Below are 20,433 nucleotides of genomic sequence, written 5' to 3' on the forward strand. Positions count from 1 at the left end.
TACATATGATTGTGTATTCTCTCCTGCCACAGAGGACAGTGGCCCCCAGGTCATGCCCTGTGTTCTCAGTAGAGCTGTTCTGCTTAAAGAGTATATTGAGGACTCCCAGGATAAGGCCCAAATAGTTTCTGAACTGTGACAAGAAAACAAAGGATTCCTAATAAGGAAAGTGACTAGCTTCCCTCTAAAGGAGAAAAGGGAAGCAATTTTATTTTTGATTTATTACTAAAAAGTCTTTCAAGTCAGACTAAAAGTTCCTACGTGTCATGACTCTCCCTACTGCCCTTTTAAATACTCCATTTCTGCTAGAAACGACCATCTGTGGGAGAAAATATCTGACCAAGAATGTCACCCTACTTCTGCCTTTGACTTGCTGGTTAGAGATAACAGTAACTGATACCTCTACTTCATTCCCTTCAACGAGGCCATCTATGGACCCCCCGAGTAGGGAGACTGAAGGCAGGAGGATGGCCAATAGGACGGAAGGGGAGATGCTATACAGCTCCGTGTTTTTCATTCTTTCAGACAAATCATCCATTGAACTACAAGGAGCTAAAGATTTGTGTGAACCAACTGTGTCTATACCTTGGTTGGATTCATTCTATTCTATCCAGAAAGCAAATTTTCAATCCGTAATGAACACAGTCACTACGAACTACTCTCCTTTTCTAAGCCTTAAAAACCACGGATTCTTCCTCTTGGTGAACTAAATTTCCTTACCAGCATCTGTCTCCCTGCCTGGCAAGTTAATAGCTTTGAAATAGAGTTGCTCATGGAGGTAGGGTGGGGGTGGTGAGGGGAAGGCAATGTTTTGGTCTCTGGCATCCCAATAGCTTCAGTCTTGATCTGTAGCAAATTACCAACTAATCCCAGCGTAATCATTTATCATAAAAGAAGACTTAATAAACTGGTGTTTGGAAAGTACTTTGAACACCAAAGTATAGCCTAGCAAAACAATATTCTTCTATATTAACACAATCAAGTAGTTTACCTCCTAAAACGTACCTCACTGTACAACACATTGATTTTTTCAGCAATGGTTTGCCTCTCTTCCAATGCGAGTTCTTGTAACTGCTTTTCATCTTGTTTACTTAGACCTACAAAGCAGCAAAACTGATGAATGTTTTTAAATACTTACAGAGAAACTCTTAAATAGGTACATAATCTCTGCCTACTAAGTTTTCTTTCAGTTGTGAAGGAGGGATTATACAAAAGAACAGTTCTAATAGAGAATATCAATTAATAAGAACTTGTAAAATATGTCTAAAGAACTCAGTGTGCAAAGAAGTATGATCATTGCCCCAAAGAGTTTATGGTTTGAATGTCTAGAGCTGATTAGAAACCAATGATTAATAAAACAAGTTTGAAAAAGGACTGGTTAATTAAATATAAACCCAAATAAGGCAAGTTTTGGAGTAAACTGGAGTGACCACTTCTTGTCTTAAAGGTAGCAGTCATTACTCAGCATGTTCTGCGTAATCCAGCATGGCTGGCACCTCCATTTTTTTCAAAGTCAGAAATAAGACCTCCTAAAATTTTGAAATCTCTTGAATATTTATACCTAGTAAACACTTTTTATTTATTTTATTTTTTATTTTTTATTTTTTATTTTTTCCTAGTAAACACTTTTTAAAAACACCCCATAGGTCAAACAAAACATCTTTGTAGCCTTTCCTTTATGGAAACAGTGGTCCTTTTCACATCATTTCAAAAACAGAAAGTTAAATCATGGAACTCCAATTTGAAAAGCTAACAATGAGAGACAGTAGATCTTGGAACCTTTGACTCCATTGCTCTAGATACCTAGACTCTATTTGTTAACGGTGATACTTGCAACGTTATGTAGAAATGTTTGCTTAATAGTAAAGAAGAAAACAGAAATGAAAAATCATAATTATAAAACAGAAGGCTCAAAAAAAATAAAATAAAATAAATAAAACAGAAGGCTCTTGAAACTTCTTCCCTAGTCATGGAAGTCATTAAAATCTGAATCTGGTATGATTCCATGCCTCACTCAAGCTTGGTTGCTTTTCTTTTTTCTTTTCTTTTCCTTTCTTTTTTTCCTTTCTTTTCTTCCTTTCCTTCCTTCCTTTTCTTCCTTTCTCTCTCTCTTTCTTTTCTTCTTTCTTTCCTTTCTTTCTTTTCTTTCTTTTCTTTCTTTTCTTTCTTTTCTTTCTTTTCTTTCTTTTCTTTCTTTTCTTTTCTTTCTTTCTTTCTTTCTTTCTTTCTTTCTTTCTAGATTTTATTTATATACTCTCAAGAGACACACAGAGAGAGAGGCAGAGACCCAGGCAGAGAGAGAAGCAGGCTCCATGCAGGGAGCCCTATGTGGGACTCAATCCCAGCACTCTGGGATCGCGCCCTGAGCCAAAGGCAGACGCTCAAACGCTGAGCCACCCAGGCATCCCATCATTCCAGCTTTCAACATTTAACACTTACTATGTGCCAGATACTCTGCTAGTTGTTGGGGACACAAGGATGAATAAAACATGGTTCCAGGCCCCAACTGGCTCAGTCTGGTGGGAAAGAGACATGTACACACAATTATAATATATGATAGGGCAATGCTATGGAGGCATAAAGGAGGGGGCGTCTATGCCAGACTTCAGCACTGGAGGAAGGTTTCCTGGACAGACACCATCTGAACTAATTCTAATTATGGATCATCTGTGGCAGAACTGTAATATCACTGGTGGCCCTGCATTATGCAGTTCTGCCACAAATGGAAACTAGGCTGACCTGACTCCATACCTGTTGGGTCAAAGGTGTCAGAAAAAACTAATTTGCAAAAAAAATTATTTTTTTGCAAAAAATTATTTTTGTGGCCTCTTACTATTTACTGATTGTGAAATCTACTTCAATTTCATTATATCCCAAAGATTTGGGAGTCTATTATATCCTATGCGGCAGGAAATATAAAAATGAGTAAGATAGGCTCTGTCGTTGAGGAACAGGTAATGAGGGAAGGGACAGAAGTTTAGACGATTACATAAAAGATCAAAATTCAAAGCAGAGAAAGGTACATTTTTGTTTTACAGAGAGAATTGAAGCCAAAGTATGACATCCAAGCCAAACTTTGTTGTTTTTTTTTTTTTTAAGAATTTATTTATGGGGATCCCTGGGTGGCGCAGCGGTTTAGCGCCTGCCTTTGGCCCAGGGCGCAATCCTGGAGACCCAGGATCGAATCCCACGTCGGGCTCCCAGTGCATGGAGCCTGCTTCTCCCTCTGCCTGTGTCTCTGCCTCTCTCTTTCTCTCTGTGTGACTATCATAAATAAATAAAAATTAAAAAAAAAAAAGATGGAGTTTAAAAAAAAAAAAAAGAATTTATTTATGTATTCATGAGAGACGCAGAGAGAGAGAAGCAGAGACACAGGCAGAGGGAGAAGCAGGCTCCATGCAGGGAGCCTGATGTGGGACTCAATCCCAGGACTCCAGGATCATGCCCTGAGCCCAAGGCAGGCGCTTAAACCGCTGGGCTACCCAGGGATCCCCCACCAAGCCAAACTTTGTAAGTGAAATGAATTTTAGCAAGGTAAAATTGGTGGGTAACAATGTCTGCACAGATAGCTATGGGATGACATGGGTATATTCAGGGAACAGCAAGTTATCTATTTTTCTTGGAAGGTAGCATATGCAAAGGGAACTAACACACTATGCAGAGAGGCTGGTGTCACTCTGCGAGGCTTTTTTAAAAGATTTCATTTATCACAGAGAGAGCACAAGTGGGGGATAGAGGAGGGGCAGAGGGAGAGGGAGAAGCAGGCTCCTGCCAAGCAGGGAGCCCAACGTGGGGCTAGATCCCACGACCCCAGGATTATTATCTGAGCTAAAGGCAGACACTTAACCAACTGAGCCACCCAGGTGCCCCTCTGCAGAGACTCTTAAATACCAAATCAAGAATCTATATTTATTGGCAATGGGAGCTACTGAAAATTTTGAGCAGGGAAGTAATATGAGTAAGGTTGCACTTAGACTGGGAAAGCCTGAAGTGACAGTACAAGTTAGGAATGTATTGTAACTATCCAGGAGGAGATATAATAAAGCTATAAATTAGCAGAATAGAAGGGGACTCATGAAAGGTATACTACAGAGGCAGACTCTACTGGAATTTGACTCATGGTGCAGTGGATAACAACAGGGGCTGTGGAATCTCACTGATTGGGTTCAAATCCTTGCTCCTCACCTGATTGGCTGAGTGACTTTTGGCATTTTAAGCTCAAAGTTTCTTCATTAATGATAATTCCCACCTTGTAAGATCACTGTGAATATTCAAACAAGACACTATTTGTAAAATACTGAGCTTAGTGCCTGGCACATATTAGCACAGTAAATGTTGATTTTATCATGGTTATTACAGAACAGCAGAATTTTGGACCTGGAAGAGACTTCAGAAACAATCCAATCCAATCTCAATTATATGTGATACAACCAAGGCTGAAAAAGATTATGTCAAATTAGTTTAAAAAGCATTTAGGATGCTCCTATTATATGCAAAGAACCTTCCCAAAACTAATTACAAATTTGAGTGGTGTCATACAAAAGAATAAAAACAAAAAAATCCTCAGTAAACATGGGTGAGAAACTCACAGAAGCACCAACAGAAGGTAGAAAAATACACCTCTGGAAATGCAGGACTTTTACAGGTATAACTGTGGCTGGCCTTGACGTTGCTTAACATTGCTAACATTTAATGGAACAGGATGGAGCATAAAAGAAATTTTAGAAACAGAAGCTTTGAGCACTAGCTGGATAAATGTTGAATCTCAGGTTAGTCCATTGTGCAGTTCTCTTAACTTCTGTACATTTTGGAAATTTTTCATATGGGAAAAAATGTTAAGACAATAGCAGTATTAAGAAATACCAAAACTAGGGACACTTGGGTGGCTCAGCAGTTGAGCATCTGCCTTGGGCTCAGGGTCCAGAGATCAAGTCCTGTATCAGGCTCCCTGCCGTGAGCCCGCTTCTCCCTCTGCCTGTGTCTCTGCTTCTCGGTCTCTCATGAATAAATAAATAAAATCTTAAAAAAGAAATACCAAAACTAAAAGTAAACATCTCTCACATCCTATATAAAATTAATCCCAATAGATCAAAGAAGTCAACATAAGGTTAAAAAATTTAACTCTCTCAGAAAACACAGATGTACCCTTTGTGACCCTGGGTTACACAATACTTTCCTAGATAAGATACCAAAAACACAAGCAACAAGAGCAAAAAAGATAAATTAGACATCATCAAAATTTTAAAAATTATGGGGCTTTAAAACATAACCTACAAATAGAATAGGAGAAAATTTTTGCACATCATTTATCTCATAAGGAACTCAGGGCTAGAATATAAAGAACTCTCATGACTCATTAATAAGACAAACAACTTAATTTAAAAATGGGCAAAGGGTCTTATCTTTATCCAGAGATAAGATACAAATGGCCAACAGGCATATGACAAGATGCTCAAATCATTAATCAAGGAAATGCAAACCAAAGCCACAATCGAGATACCATTTCACGTCCACCAGGATAGCTAGAATCAAAAGGGCAAAGTAGAAATGGTGTAGCCACTCTGGAAAAACAGTCTGGCAAGTCCTCCAAAGGTTAAATGTAGAGTTATAATAGGCAATTGTAGTACCACTGTTCATAATAACCAAAAAGTGGAAACAACTCAATATCCATTAACTGATGAATGGATAAATAAAAATAAAATGCAGTAGATCCACACAATGGAATGGAATTTATATACAATGCCTGAAATAAGTAAATCTAGAAAGTAGATTGATTAGCAGTTGCCTTGGGTTGGTAGGGAAGGGGGAATTGGGGCAAGTGGCTACCAGGTGCAGGGTTCTTTCTGGGATGATGAAATAATACCTGACCATATAAGCCCTTTGATGGGTAGGGACTGTATTCTTGTGTCTCTGCTATATGCTCAGTAAAATCCCACTCAATAAATTAAAGTTTTCTGTAAAGGTCAATATTTAGGCTCCTAGATTCTAAAAACTTCTTGGCAAGCACCACAAGGAGCCTGGTCTCTTAGTAATTAATTTTTAGTAGCCAAAATACATCAAACACCCAGGATAGTCTTCTCCGAGTATAGAGTGTATTCACTCTAGGATTTTTAAAAGACTGCATTCAAGAAAGCTTTAACCTATAAAATCAATCACATCCTTTACACGCACATATTTTTCACCTACTTTTACACATTGAATCTAATTCTTCAATTGCTTGCTCGGCCTCCTGAATTTCTTGGTAAATGGCTGCAAGTGGTGCTAACTCGGCATGCCTTCGATTCAAAGACTTTCGGTCGCCTTCATTCACAGACATATGCTGCAAACACTGATCAAGTGTACGGTACTCCTTATTCAGGTCCTCCATATATTTCTGTAGTGCTTTATGCTTCCACAGCACCCTGGTGTCCTGGTGTCCACAATATCTCCTAGGATAATTCTTATTTAACAGATGATGGAGAATGGGATTCCTGTTTTGTCTAAAAACCCACAGCCTTGTATCAAGATGTATCTGTGTAAATTGATGAAATTGGGGGTGGATGTGGCGACCATTAAGAGATAAACATCTAAAAAGCCAAGCACACAGGTGATGATTCATCTCAGCATCTGAAATATAATAAACACAATTTTTTAAAAAATCAACTCTACAAATACAAAATCTGGAAGTAGCCTCAAGAAATCTTGTCCAGTTTGTGGGCACAACCAGCTTCAAAGAGCTGAAATTCAGTAATCCATAAAAAGAAAATAATTCTTCAAATCTCTGAATATAACATATTAAAATAAATGAAGACAGCACCATTTTTTATTCATTCGATGTTTATAATTAACTACAGCAAATGAGTAGGAGCATAATTAATACATTTGTCAACAGACTGAGTTAAATCAGCTATTTTCTAGAAAGTATCCAGGGTCTAGACTTGAATATGTGAACAAATACTTGAAAGATATCAAATAATCAGGCAAGTTTTAGGTGGTTCACATATTCATAGATTTCTAAAGTTTGAAGAAAACATTAACTGTTTTCTTGTCTATTTCTTTAATTTGATGTATCCAGATGCCCAAGTGAGTCAAGTAACTTAATCATGATTATTCACTCAGCCAGACAGAGGCAGAACTAATACTAGAATGCAGTTTGCCTGTTCAGAGTTCAGGGATTCCCTTTTAGATCAGATCCTAAAGGAAGAAAACTTCAGATAGTTAACAGATTAAATAAGTAGGTCTGGTAAAAGGGGACAGTGGCAATATTTGTATTAAGTGACAAAAAGCAGAATGCAAAACAATATAATATCAATGAGGTTTTCAAAATTTTCTATGACATATGGTAATCCATATAAAAAAGGTAAAACGAGTATTCTGGGAAAAAAGCAACAACCTAAAAAAGAAACATACCAAAATGTTACTAAGATGACCTCTAGTTGTGGGATTGTGGATACCTTTTGCTTGCTTTCCATTTTTTCTACCTTTCAGTGTTTTTGATTTTTCTATACACATAGCACATATTACTGTCACAAGAAACAAAAAACATTTAAAAAAAATTACAAGTTAGGGGCACCTGGGTGGCTCAGTGGTTGAGCTCTGCCTTTGGCTCAGGTCATGACCATGGGATAGAGTCCTGTATCAGGCTCCCCGCTGAGAGTCTGCTTCTCCCTCTGCCTAGGTGTGTGTGTGTGTGTGTGTGTGTGTCCTGAATAAACAAAGTCTTTAAAAAAAAAAATTACAAGTTAGGTGAAATTGGCCGTGTACGCTAATTTCCTGTTCTTCTCCCTTCTCATAGATATAATCAGAAGCTAACCAAAGCACAGAATGGTTTTACCAAGGGAAAACATATTTTAGGAAAAACACTTCGCCCCCAAAATTCTGAGGTTCAACGTTGAAATAAGGGTCAAAGTTTTATGGCCTCCAGCGTTCCTATCATGCTAGGAGATGCATATAGTAACTCATTTGAGCATTGTAAGTCAGCTAGCTTGAAAAAAATCACAATCTTCTAGAAAATTAAATATTCAGAATGGTCCCCCAAAACATTAAGATTTTGCAGCATTCTACTACTGAACTTTAACACACTGAAGCGCATTGGGAAAAAGGACTGTGGAAGAACGCACCAATGCCCGGCAGGCACATATGGTACAGACCCTCTGCACAAGTTCCCGTGTGTGTCTTTACGTCCAGTCTCAAGCACAACAGAAGTGAGTCCATTTGAAAACATGCACAAAAGGATGACAAATTCCTGTTAGAACGCTTCTAGCTAAAATTTCCAGCCCAGGGAACAGTAGTAGAGTGACTCTTAAGGTCATGAACCTCAATGTTAGGAGAAAAACAAATACCAAAAAAACCAAAACAAAAACCAAAAACCAAAACAAAAACCAAAACCAAAACTCCCCCACAAACCAAGACGTCTACTCGCTAGGGTCCCCTCCACCTGGGAACCGCAAGTCTTCTGCATCACCCACCTCAGTGGCAGGACTCCCCTGACACCCTACGCACAACTCCCAGGGCATGCAGGTCACAAGGGACACTGCGCCTGCGCCAGAGCAGCACGTGTCAGCCCTACTTTGTAACTCGGTATACACAGTGATCCCATCGAGGCAACATGCGGGGGAAAAAAATGGAGGTGGAAAAAATACTTTTTAAGGTCGAAGAAGAGAAAATAAAAATCGTGAGTACCTAAGAAAAAGAAGAAAGGACGCTAGCTTTCCTTTCTGAAGCGGGAACCTTCTGTGACCGGCTACATTGCAGCCCGACAGACGCTGGGTCAGTTTCACTTCCGGGTTCACTCCTTCCGGGGTCACGCTTTGCTCTCGGCTTCTCCGGAGCAGCCGTGGCGCGTGCGTAACGGCTAACGGGGAGAAACGAGAGAAAAATAACAAAGCGAGAAAGAAAATCGCAGGAGATAACCACAGGCGGCACTCATCCGGAGCCGGGCGCGGGTGGCGATGGGGCAGGTCGGGCGGGCGGTGGAGGGATGTAGGATGAACTACAACTTCCGGGAGCTCCCACCCAGGAATGCTGGGAGTCGTAGTTTATGCCCAGGCTGGCTTCCAAGCCCCCAGCCAAAAATCTGGTCTCTTAGAGACAGGCAAACGCAGTGAAGAGATGCTCTACAATTCTGATTTGGGGAATCAAGGTTTACAATATATTAATATATTAATATGAAATTACAAGAATTTCCTTATATATGAAAATTATATAATGGAGCCACTAAAGCAGTGGTTTCTGTTTGTTAGTTTTTATTTTTCTTAAAGCAGTGGTTAATTTTTTTTTTGAGGATCCTTTTCGTCATCCCCAGATAGGGATTCTGCATGTTTTTTTCGGTTTTGTTCTTATTTCTTTTTCTTTCCTTTTTTCCCCCCTGTGCAATTCTGCATGTTAATAGTTCTTGCAACTTCCACTACTTGAGAAAATACCTAATGATTAAAAGAGGATATAAAAATTTTTATTTTTAAAAATCATAACAGGATCCAAAAGATAGGAGGCTATATATATCCACTAACTAATGACTTTAAAGATGTTGCATGTACATGTAGAATTTAGGGGCTCAAACTAGGTTCATAGTTTGTAAACTACCAATTAAAGAATTATGAACTAATAAACAATTCCAGGAAAATACAAACATATTGCCTTACCTTGAATAGTACAAGTCACATAACCACTGTGTCTCAATATTTCCTCCTTAAAAGCCAAGGCAAACATCCCATATAATCGACTTCACAGGATATTTTCTTAGGTCATGACCACATATAAAAAGGACAATTAACCCTAAATGTAAATATCTAACATTACATACTGCAAGGTATCTACTTCTACCTAGTATATATTAAATCTTATATTAAATCTTATATTAGTAATTTAGACCTATTAATTAATTTAATCCTTACTACAACAATCCTAAAATACCCATTTTGCAGAAAAGAAAACTAAGGCACAGAGAGCTTAAGTAACTCGTCCAAAGTAAAAGAACTGGTAAGTAATAGAACTGAGATTCAATCAAGGCCATCTGTCTTAATGATCGATCCATGGCTCCTAAGCTCTGATACTGCCTCCCTCTTCCAAAAAAGAAAGAAAAAATAAAATATTCCATCGCCTGTTCAATAATGAGCACCAGTTATATGCTACTCACTGTGTTCTGGACATGAGAATTTGGCAACGAGTAGAAAAGACACAAATCTTTGCCCACATGAAGTTTATGTTCCAGTAGGGAACAAATTCTAAAGGATCCACATTAAAAAAAATAAAAAATAAAGGATCCACATTAATCATTCTCCTAAATTATCCAATGAAATTGTTTCTTTATTTTGATTTGTGTATGCAGATATATAACTTAAGTAATATAGTATATAAAGGTTTATTCTCCTTAAAAAATAACCTACTGCTATGGACTGAATTGTGTGCACACACACATACCACACACACACACACACACACACACCATTTTAATATGTTGAAGCTAACCCCTAGTGTGACTGTACTGGAGACAGGGCCTTTAAGGTTAAATGAGTCAAAAAGGTGAAAGCCTGGTCTAGTAACATTTGTGCCCTTATAAGAGAGCCTGTGAGTATGCGCTCTCTCTTCTTTTTTTATCCAAGACAAAGAGACCTCAGGATGAAATCTATCCTTCCACTACCTTGATCTTGGACTTTCCCACCTCCTAAAGCACGAGAAATAAATTTCTGTTGTTTAAGCCACTCAGTCTATAGTATTTTGTTATGGCAGCCCAAGCAAACACACTTTCATGTGTAAAAATTTATTGGGATATACAGGAAATTTTTATATACGTGAAATTTTATGCACTTTATGTATTTTATTTCTCAATTTAAAAAATCCCTAAAGACATTTATGCTTGGTACTATGAATACTGCTTTCTCCTCCATGATTTTTAAAAAGGAGTATAATGTGGTATATCTATATTTATTAATATGCAATGATGTCCACAATATATCATTAAATGAAAGACAGTGTTAAAAAAAAAAAACCCTTATCAAACAAACAAAATAAAAAGGGAAGTGGTGAGGGTACCCAAAAAACCCCAACCAATTCAGCAAACTGAGTTCCATTTAAAAACATATGATGCATGGGGTACCAGGGTGGCTCAGTTGGCTAAGGATTTGACTCTTGTTCCCAGCTTAGGTTTTGATCTCAGGGTCGTGAATTGAAGCCTCAAGTTGGGCTCCATACTGGGCGGGGAGCCTACTTTAAAAGAAAATAAACCAACATATGTGATATATGTATATATATATATATATATATATATATATAAAAGTCCAGTGGAATTATAGGTAATCCTTATTTTTTCTTCTTTGTAGTATTCTGGATTTCCTAAAATTTTGTGTGGAGTATTATTGTAAACAAGACAGGTGTAAAAGGGGGAAAAAAGGACATTTTAGAAAAGATCTTGTTTATTTCAGAGAGAGAGAGAGCGCGCGCATGAGTGGGGGGAGGTACAGAGGGAGAAGGACAAGCAGACTCCACGCTGAGCCTCCAACACAGGGCTCAATCTCTTGACCCTGCAATCATAACCTGAACTGAGATCTAGTCAGATGTTCAATTGACTGAGCCACCCAGGGGCCCCGAAAAGGACATTCTTTAATTGATTCAATTATTATTGAATCATCTTAAGAAGTTAATTCTACTTCCCAAGGGTTTAATATATTACAGGAAATATTTTCCTAGAAGTAGTGATGAAAAGGTTGATTCAGTGAAAACAATAGCATTCGATTAAATTAGCAACAAGAACTACTATGTCTGAGATATTTCTCACAATAAAGTGGATCTCATAAAAGTTTCTATTATGAATGTATGTGTAATGGGCATTGACAATTAGGTATTCCTTTAGAAACTAAATGACCTATGTCCCTTTCCTCTGCCTTGGAGCAAACAACAAAATACTTGCAGCTGTTTTTCTTTTTTTTTTTAAGATTTTATTTATTTATTCATGATAGATGTAGAGAGAGAGAAAAAGGCAGAGACACAGGCAGAGGGAGAAGCAGGGTCCATGCAGGGAGCCCAACACAGGACTCGATCCCGGGTCTTCAGGATCACGCCCTGGGCCAAAGGCAGGCGCTAAATCGCTGAGCCACCCAGGGATCCCCTACAGCTGTTTTTCAGACTCATTTACAGCAAACTTAGCCCAAATTCCAAAGGGGTGGAGAATGGGAATTTTCACTTAGCTTCTTCTCAGAGACCTCCAAATTGTTTTAAAGATTCTGAGGACACCCTTGTGTCTAACAGAAGGTTGAGTTGTGTCCTGCTGCAGGGATTCACATCAAAAAGCATCCACTTAGGGCTTTCCCTAAGGGAAGCAGACATTCCAGCTTCCTCAGCACTGGATATTCTTTAGGGAGCTGGACCAGGGTGGGTGTTGAGATCATTCCAGGCTAAGTTGAAACCTTTGGTCGCATCTGGGAAATTTTCAGAGGCGCTGAAATTAACATACAATCCCAGGACACAAGCCAAAAGACACCATGGGTCATCCCACGCTGTGAAACGCACCTTGGCTTTCTGGCTCACTGGAGTTTAGGGCCTAGACCACATCTTCAGGCATTCCACAATGTGAAGATCGGCAGCCACTTGGGGTTTTAATCAGTGATATTTTATTAAAGAAAAAGTGAAAGCAGGAATTCTTTATTTAATACAAAATTCAAGCCCCGGCAAAGGTGGAAAAGAAATAGCAAAACAAAGATTATTCTACTTGTATTCTTGTAAAATGTTTTCCCAGAAAGAAGCAGAATGTGAAGGATGAAAAGGCAGCATTTCTTATTTTCATATATTCACACTGGTTCTCAAATTTTTCTTAGCTGGGGTTGGGGGGGGGGGTTAGCCAAAAATGCGCCACCTGCTGGCATTATTGGAAACTAGATCGCTCATTATTTTCAGTCCTATGTTTAAGAGAAGGCAACCTCCTCTTTTCCTTTTACTAAAAAAAAAAAAAAAAAAGAAAAGAAAAGAAAAAAAAGCAAAAGCAGGTCAAAGACCAACTGATCTTGGAAAATCCCTTTATTCCACCCTAAACTGGTATGAGCCTGGGTTGTAGTCAGCTTTGACAAATTCTCCTAAAATGCCTTGGTGATTTCATCCCTTCTATATGTCATCCTAAATTTCAGGCTAAATATTTTTCTTAAATCCTTTGCTTCGGTTTTGAATTGTATACTTTCAATTACTTGTTTCAGAAAGTTTTATTTTCCTGTCTTTTTCTCCCAACAGTGATATTCAAATACCCTTTATAACTATTGACTTTTCCAACTTAGATCCAAAGTAGTCTACATGCAGGAAAGCTACAGTGTGTGTATATGTAGATATATATCTTTCCATTCCTTCCCATTTTATTACAACAGTTTTCAAACGTGTTTGAAAATAGAACCGTATAATAGAACCTCCATGCACCAGTCACAAATTCTCAAGTTATCGATGCAGGGTTTCACCTGTCCTCCTCCTTCTTCCTACTCCCCATCCTCACTGGATTACTTTGAAGCATTACAAAACATCATATCTTTTCATCTGTAAATATTTTAGTATGTAGCTCCAGAAGATAAAGACTTTTAAGAAATATAATCACCTCCCAGGACGCCTGGGTGGCTCAGCGGCTGAGCGTCTGCCTTTGGCTCAAGGCCTGATCCCAGGATCCAAGATCAAGTCCCGCATTGGGCTCTCTGCATGGAGCCTGCTTCTCCCTCTGCCTAGGTCTCTGCTTCTCTCTCTCTCTCTCTCTCTCTCTCTGTCTCTCATGAATAAATAAATAAATCTTTAAAAAAAAAAGAAATATAAGCACCTCCCAAGACTAAAAATGGCTTCCTAATGTTATCAAATACCTAGTTCATGTTCACATTCTCTCCCTGTAGATTTTTCTCTTTTTCTCTTTGGCAGTTTGTTCATACTGGTATTCAAGTAAGTTCCTTATATTGCAATTTCTTGCTGCATTTTTTATTTGTTTTAATCTATAGGTTCCCCTGTTTTCCCCCTTGCAATATATTTGTTGAAGAAATCAGATCTTTTGCCTTGAGGAGTTTCACAGAGTCTGGATTTTCCTAGCATTGTGTTGCAATGTTTATCATGTTCCTTTGTTACCTGCATTTCCCATAAACTGGCATGATCACTGGCATCATCAGATTCAGATTCAAATTTTGGGAGCAAAATTACTTTATGGGGGGGTTAGATACTTCCAAGGGGAGGTGCAAATGTTAATATCTCCCTATGGGTGGATTTTTCTGCCATTTTTTTGAACAACAACAACAAAAAATCAATGCCTCATGCTCAATGGAACCAGAGTGCCTCTGCAAGCTCCCTGTCCCTGATAGACTGGATTCAAGCTTCCTGTACTAATCCCATGGGGGAGACAGTGCTTTGAGAGCTATCTCCCTGTCTTCTTACTTGTAACAAGTCATAAGAAGTTCTTTACTTTTGCCACTTCTTTGGGTCATGTTCAATTTAATGCACCAAAAGCAGTGAACTCCTTGAGTTTGGTTACAAAACTTGACCTCCACTACTGTTTTGAAAGTTGTAAAAGGAAAAATGAAAACTTTGCCAGAGTGGGAAGGGGATCAAATTCAAAAGCTTACTTTCTGAACAATTTCTAGGATTTCCAAATACGATATCAATCTGATCTTTTCTTACTTTAGTGATATAACAGTTATCTGCAATCCCCAAGTCCCAAAAGCTCTGAAACCCTTATTTTCAATTCAAAAATCTCTGAAAACTGACCATTTGGCAAATTATTTGAGGGACAAACCTCGCCTAATCCACACCAATATCGCAGGCAATCCTGAGTTGGACTGTTGTGAGGCTACTTACACCTCTATTTCTCTCACTTGGAATAAGTACCCATATACTTTCCTGGAGAAATATTTATGTATTGGATTACAGGGTGCTACCCCAGATCCCACTGAGAGTCTTACACCACATGCAGTGTACACATTTTCCTTTCTAAATCCAGAACATTTTGGTTTGAAAACATGTGCACCCAAGTACTTCAGACAAAGAGCCATAAACTGGCACAATAATATCGTGGTTGATATTCACTGAGTACTTATTCTTTACCAGGTAATGCTCTAAATGTCTTAATTGAACTAACTCACTCAATCTTTACAACAGCCCTGTGTCATCAGTTCTATTGCAAAGCCTAGTTTAGGAAACAGGCACAGCATAGCTAGATGACTTGCTCTAAGTTGTGCACAAGGGACAGTATATTGGCCAAAAGGAATTAAAGCAAGACAGCCGAGCTGCACCATGTCCTTGCTTCCGTCTTCTGTTTTCTGTTTCACTTAATGATGCATCCCCCTACACACACACACACACACACACTGCCAAGGTCTGCACCATCTGATCCCAATCTAGCCCTTCTTCTATCATGATATCCTCCAAGAACCTCATGTTTTGGCTCAACTACATGACTCTTTATTTCCCCAAAACACACTTTCAAACTTGTCTTTTTGTCCATATTGCTAAATGATATCTTTTAAGGTACAACTGTGATCCTTGTACAGATATGAGATGTACACCTGTTAAAATTTTTAATTAATTATGAATGAAGGATGTTATAACTAAAGAAAAATCTCAAGGGAAGATATAAGTATGCCACGAGGAAGACCAAAATAATTTGTTTCAAAGATGAAAAACTTGAGGTGTTTGGCTGGCTTACTTGGTAGAGCATGTGACTCTTGGTCTTGGGATTGTTAAGTGCGAGCCCCTCTCGTTGGGTGTAGAGATGACTTAAAAACAAAATCTTAAAAAAAAAAAAGATGGAAAAACACAAGGAAATTATAATTTGCACTGCCATCATACATAATTTGCTTTGTTAGGGACAAGAATCGTTTGTATTGTTAGCAGTTTTCTATGACTTAAAGAGTTATAAAATAGCTCAAAGGCAAGGGGAAATAGTCCACTCTGCAGGACTGTCCCAAATGGGAGCCATGAGGCTCCCATTTCAGAGCCTCATGGTTTTTCTTCACCAAACTAATTTCTCTGTTTGGAGTGCAATTCATTGTCTTCATCAAACAGGCATGTATCAAATACCTACTATGTGCTAAGCATGCTGCTAAGTGCTAGGAGTTCAATGGTGAGAACAGACATCACTCCTGCTGTCATTATCTTTTATAGATTAGCTCATCCACCTAATCACAGTTAGTTCTGCCTCCCTTTGAGCTCCTATGTAATCTCAATTACATCTCTTGCGATGCTGTTAAATGTTTCCTTTTATTATACTTGGCAGTGTAATGTTCACATTGGATTTTACAGTTTTGGGGAACAGGATACAAATCCCAAATTCTGAATATCTTTTGCATAAGATGATATGTTATCTTTCTATTTTTTAAAAGATTTTATTTATTTATTCATGAGAGACAGAGAGAGAGAGAGAGAGAGAGGCAGAGACACAGGCAGAGGGAGAAGCAGGCTCTTCACAGAGGGTCTGACCTGGGACTCGATCCAGGGTCTCCAGGATCACGTCCTGGGCTGAAGGTGGCTCTAAACCACTGAGCCACCGGGCTGCCCTATCTTTCTATTCTTGAGGAAGTATAAACAGCCACACTTTGGGGTGCTTGAGTGGCTCAGTCGGTTAAGTGGCTGACCCCTGGTTTCAGCTCAGGTCATGATCTCAGGGTCTCGATAGGGCCACACTCCTTGCTCAGTGGGGAGTCTGGTTTTCACCCTCTCTCTTTGTTCCTCCCGTTGCTCATTCTCTATCTCTCTCTCTAATAAATAAATGAATATTTTTAAAAAGCCAACTGTAGTTCCATTTAACTAATATGTTTTTGACTTTCTGCTATATGTCAGATTCTCTGCTGTGTGCTACAGGAAGATGATTAATTCAACAAAAATTTTTGAGCACCAACTGTAAAGCACAGAGAATACACAGTCAAATAAGACATGGTGTCCAATCCAGAGGGACTTCAATTTTTTAATTTAATTTTTTTATTTAAATTTAATTTGCCAACATATAGTATAATACCCAGTGCTTATCTCATCATGTGCCCTACTTAATGCTTGTCACCCAGTTACCCTTGCCCCTCACCCACCTCCCTTTCTGCAACTCTTTGTTTTTTTCCCAGAATTAGGAATCTCTCATGGTTTGTCTAGAGGAACTTCAATCCAATGGAGGAAATGGACAAGTAAGTTGGCAACTTCATAGTGTGAAGAGTGCCATATTAGAGGTGAGTACTGAGTGTTTTGAGAATGTGAAGGAGGCGCAAATACATCAGAGTAGTGAGCAGGGATGGCTTCTGCAAGATGATGTTTAACCTGAGTTTTTTTTTTTTTAAGATTTTATTTATTTATTCATGAAGGATACAGAGAGACAGAGAGGCAGAGACATAGAGGGAGAAGCAGGCTCCATGCAGGGAGCCTGTTGTGGGACTCAATCCTGGGACTCCAGGATCATGCCCTGAGCCAAAGGCAGACGCTCAACTGCTGAACCACCCAGGCATCCCATTAACCTGAGTTTTGAAGGATAAGTTGGAGTTAGTTAGACACAGATAGGAAGGACATCACAGATACATATTGAGAATTTGAGAATGACAAATAGTGTGGTCTGGCTCTGTGGTGAGACATGAGGTTATAAAGACAGGCAGGAACCAAATCATAAAAGGCTTTCCATGCCTAGATAAAGAGGCTCAGCTTTCCCCTGAAAGACTTGGAAGGATTTGAAGACATACGTGTCATTATAGTTTACCAAGATCACACGGTAGACTGAATGATGCCCTGCTTCTTGGCAATATGTTCACATCCTAATCCCCAGAATCTGTGAATGTGTTATCTCATATGGCAAAAAGGGACTCTGCAGATGTGATGAAGTTAAGGATCTTGAGATAGGGAGACTATCCTGCATTATCTCGGTGCATGTAATCACGAGTCCTTATGAGAGAGGCTGTGGAGATAGAGTGAAGATGTGAGGAGGAAGGTCAGAGGAGAGAGAATCTATGGTGTTGGCTTTGAAAAATGGATAAAAGGGCCATAATCTCACAAATGTAGACTTCGAGAAGCTGCGAAAGGTAAGGAAAGGAGTTCTCTGCTAGAGCCTCCAAAAGGAACATAGTCCTGCAGACATGTTACAGACATCTGACCTCCAGGACTTTAAGATACTAAATCTGCGTTGCTTTAAGCCACAATATGTGTAGTAATTTGTTATAGCAGCAGTAAGACATTAATGCAGGCTCTCTTGGCAGCTGTGCAGAAAATGAATTGAAAGAAGCTGGTCAAGGAGGATCCATGGAAACTAGCTAGTATGCTGCAAGAGGCAGTTTAGCATAGTGGCTAAGTGCAAAGGCTTTGGCAAGATGGCCTTTACTTCTCAGTTTTGTAATTTAGTGCAAATTTACTTCTTTTAAAACTTCAATTCTCATTTGTAAAAGATAATAGTATTTTTTTCATAGGGTTTTCATGAGGATTAAATACAAAATAGCATATTACGTATAATGCCTAGCACAGAGTAAGTGTTCAATAACAGTTATTATGAAATGATTATGCTAATTTATTTATTTAAGTAGTCTGTACCCCTAACATGGGGCTCAAACTCATAACTCCAAGATCAAGAGTCATGTGTTCTACTGACTGAGCCAGCCAGGTCCCTCTAAATGATTACAGTAATTAAGAAGAGAAGAGAGAATAAGGAGAGAGTAGGAAAGTCTCCAAAGAAGGTAGAAATGTATTCCCTTCTAAGCACAGAGGGAGGAGTTAATTCTGCTAGGCCAAAGGCACTGTTTTTGCTGAAAAGAGACAAATGAAGAAAATAATGAGTGCAGATGGGTGCTCAACCACTGTAGGTTAATGAGTGAATAGACGGGGAGATAATGGTGTGATCCAGACATTGGCAAATTAGATGTAGTTGAAGAATAGGTGTACAGAGGATAGAAGAGTGAACGAATTAGCCTAGATCCCCTGCATCTTAAAGAGTGAATGTCACTTACAAAGGAATCAACAAATGTCTACTGAAAGAACGATAAGAAATTGTCATCAGGGACACCTGGGTGGTTCAGTGGTTGAGCATCTGCCTTAAGCCCTGGACCTGGGTATGGTCCTGGAGTCCTGGGATCGAGTCCCACATCGGGCTCCTTGCATGAAGCCTTTCTCTCTGTGTGTCTCTCATGAATAAATAAATAAATCTTTTTTTTTAAAGGAAATTGTCATCAAAACATGGGTTGTCCCCAAAAGAATCTGATTGGAGTCACTATCATCAGAAATTATAGATGTATATAGAACAACCCTCTGAGAGCTATAGCTCTTGGCTTTATGCTGAAGGCAGGATGCTGGAGCTTCAATGCAATGGCAAAGAGACTTCTCTCAATGTTACACTGACAGGCTACTAATATCACAAGCTGGGATCTCATCTCCAATAACAAGTATGCCACATCTACTGTAGGAAGTCTTCTTGGAGTTAAAAGAACATTGGAGACAGAAATGAATATTGACAAATCTCTTGCAATTTAAAAAATAATTAGAAAAATAAGATAGTAGATTTCCAGAATTTCTGATTTGAGAGGTAAGGCAAGTATTACTGATTCAAAATCTAGTCAAAACCCTCTAGGTTTTGAGGGGCACCTGGGCAGCTCAATCAGTTAAGCATCCTGACTCTTGACTTCCGCTCAGGTGATGATCTCAGGCTTGTGAGATAGAGCTCTGCATTGGGCTCTGTGCTGGGTGTGGAGCTTGTTCAAGATTTTCTCTCTCCCTCTTTCTCTGTTCCTCCTCCTCTCTCTAAAATAAATAAAATAACTTCTTCCTTAGAAAAAAGCAACAACAAAAAACCCTCTAGGTTTTGAAAAATGTATAATGACATGTATCTACCATTATAGTATCATACAGAATAATTTCACTGCCCTAAAAATCCTCTGTACTCCATTTATATATCCCTCCCTCCCCTAACCCTTGGCAATCATGGATCTTTTTGCTGTCTCCATAGTTTCATCTTTTCTGGAATGTCATATAGTTGGAATCATATAGTGTGCAGCCTTTCCAGATTGGCTTCTTTCACTTAGTAATATGCATTTAAGATTCTTCTATGTCTTTTCATGGCTCAATAGCTCATTACTTTTCAGTGAAGAATAATATTCCATTGCCTAGGTGTACCAAGTTTATCAAAGGCTAGGGTTTTGAATCATCCATATGGATATTGGAATCATAGTAGATGGATACTATGAGTGAAGTTGAAGGGACAACTCTTGCCACTTGGCAAATGAGTGAATGAAGAAAAATGGCTAAGATGAAAAGGAGAAGAGAATGACAGAGCAGGTAGGTATAGACTCAAAATAAATTTTCTTTTCCTTAAATGAAGGTGAAGTCTTATGATTTGGGAGAGGCGGTGGGATGGGAAAAAATGCTGATACTCCCCCCACCAACACCTACTGCATGTGAGGAGAGGAAGATGCAAAATGAGAGACAAGGTCCTTGGTGAAATGTTGGATAGCAGTTAAAATGAGGAGGAAGAGAGTGTTCCATAAAGGGGTTGAGAATGAA

General features: G+C 38.9%; 2 protein-coding genes across 17 annotated transcripts in view; one reads left to right on the forward strand and one right to left on the reverse strand.

The window, feature by feature from the left end:
* Positions 1 to 8,930, reverse strand: part of MTRF1 (mitochondrial translation release factor 1) — a 56,174-nt gene extending 47,244 nt beyond the window's left edge. For 5 of the 12 annotated variants that reach the window (XR_012010076.1, XR_012010075.1, XM_072782901.1 and 2 more), the window contains exons 1-3: positions 8,100 to 8,483; positions 6,187 to 6,606; positions 1,006 to 1,097 (exon numbers count right to left, since the gene is read on the reverse strand). Coding sequence is in view for 10 of the 12 variants with exons in the window: in XM_072782901.1 (XP_072639002.1) it covers positions 1,006 to 1,097; positions 6,187 to 6,606; positions 8,100 to 8,193 (606 nt within the window). In the remaining 2 variants the exon portion in view is untranslated. Of the gene's footprint in view, positions 1 to 1,005; positions 1,098 to 2,439; positions 2,517 to 6,186; positions 6,607 to 8,099; positions 8,585 to 8,661 lie in introns of those variants that run through there. The other 7 variants (XM_072782905.1, XM_072782902.1, XM_072782907.1 and 4 more) reach the window with 7 other exon arrangements.
* NAA16 (N-alpha-acetyltransferase 16, NatA auxiliary subunit) overlaps positions 8,573 to 20,433 on the forward strand; it is a 98,419-nt gene continuing 86,558 nt past the window's right edge. For 4 of the 5 annotated variants that reach the window (XM_072782888.1, XM_072782887.1, XM_072782882.1 and 1 more), the window contains exon 1: positions 17,034 to 17,135. In XM_072782888.1, the coding sequence (XP_072638989.1) occupies positions 17,049 to 17,135 (87 nt within the window). In that variant the 5' untranslated portion in view covers positions 17,034 to 17,048. Of the gene's footprint in view, positions 8,749 to 17,033; positions 17,136 to 20,433 lie in introns of those variants that run through there. The other variant, XM_072782886.1, reaches the window with a different exon arrangement.

This window comes from Canis lupus, chromosome 17 (assembly GCF_048164855.1).
Source record: "Canis lupus baileyi chromosome 17, mCanLup2.hap1, whole genome shotgun sequence".
Classification (NCBI taxonomy): domain Eukaryota; kingdom Metazoa; phylum Chordata; class Mammalia; order Carnivora; family Canidae; genus Canis; species Canis lupus.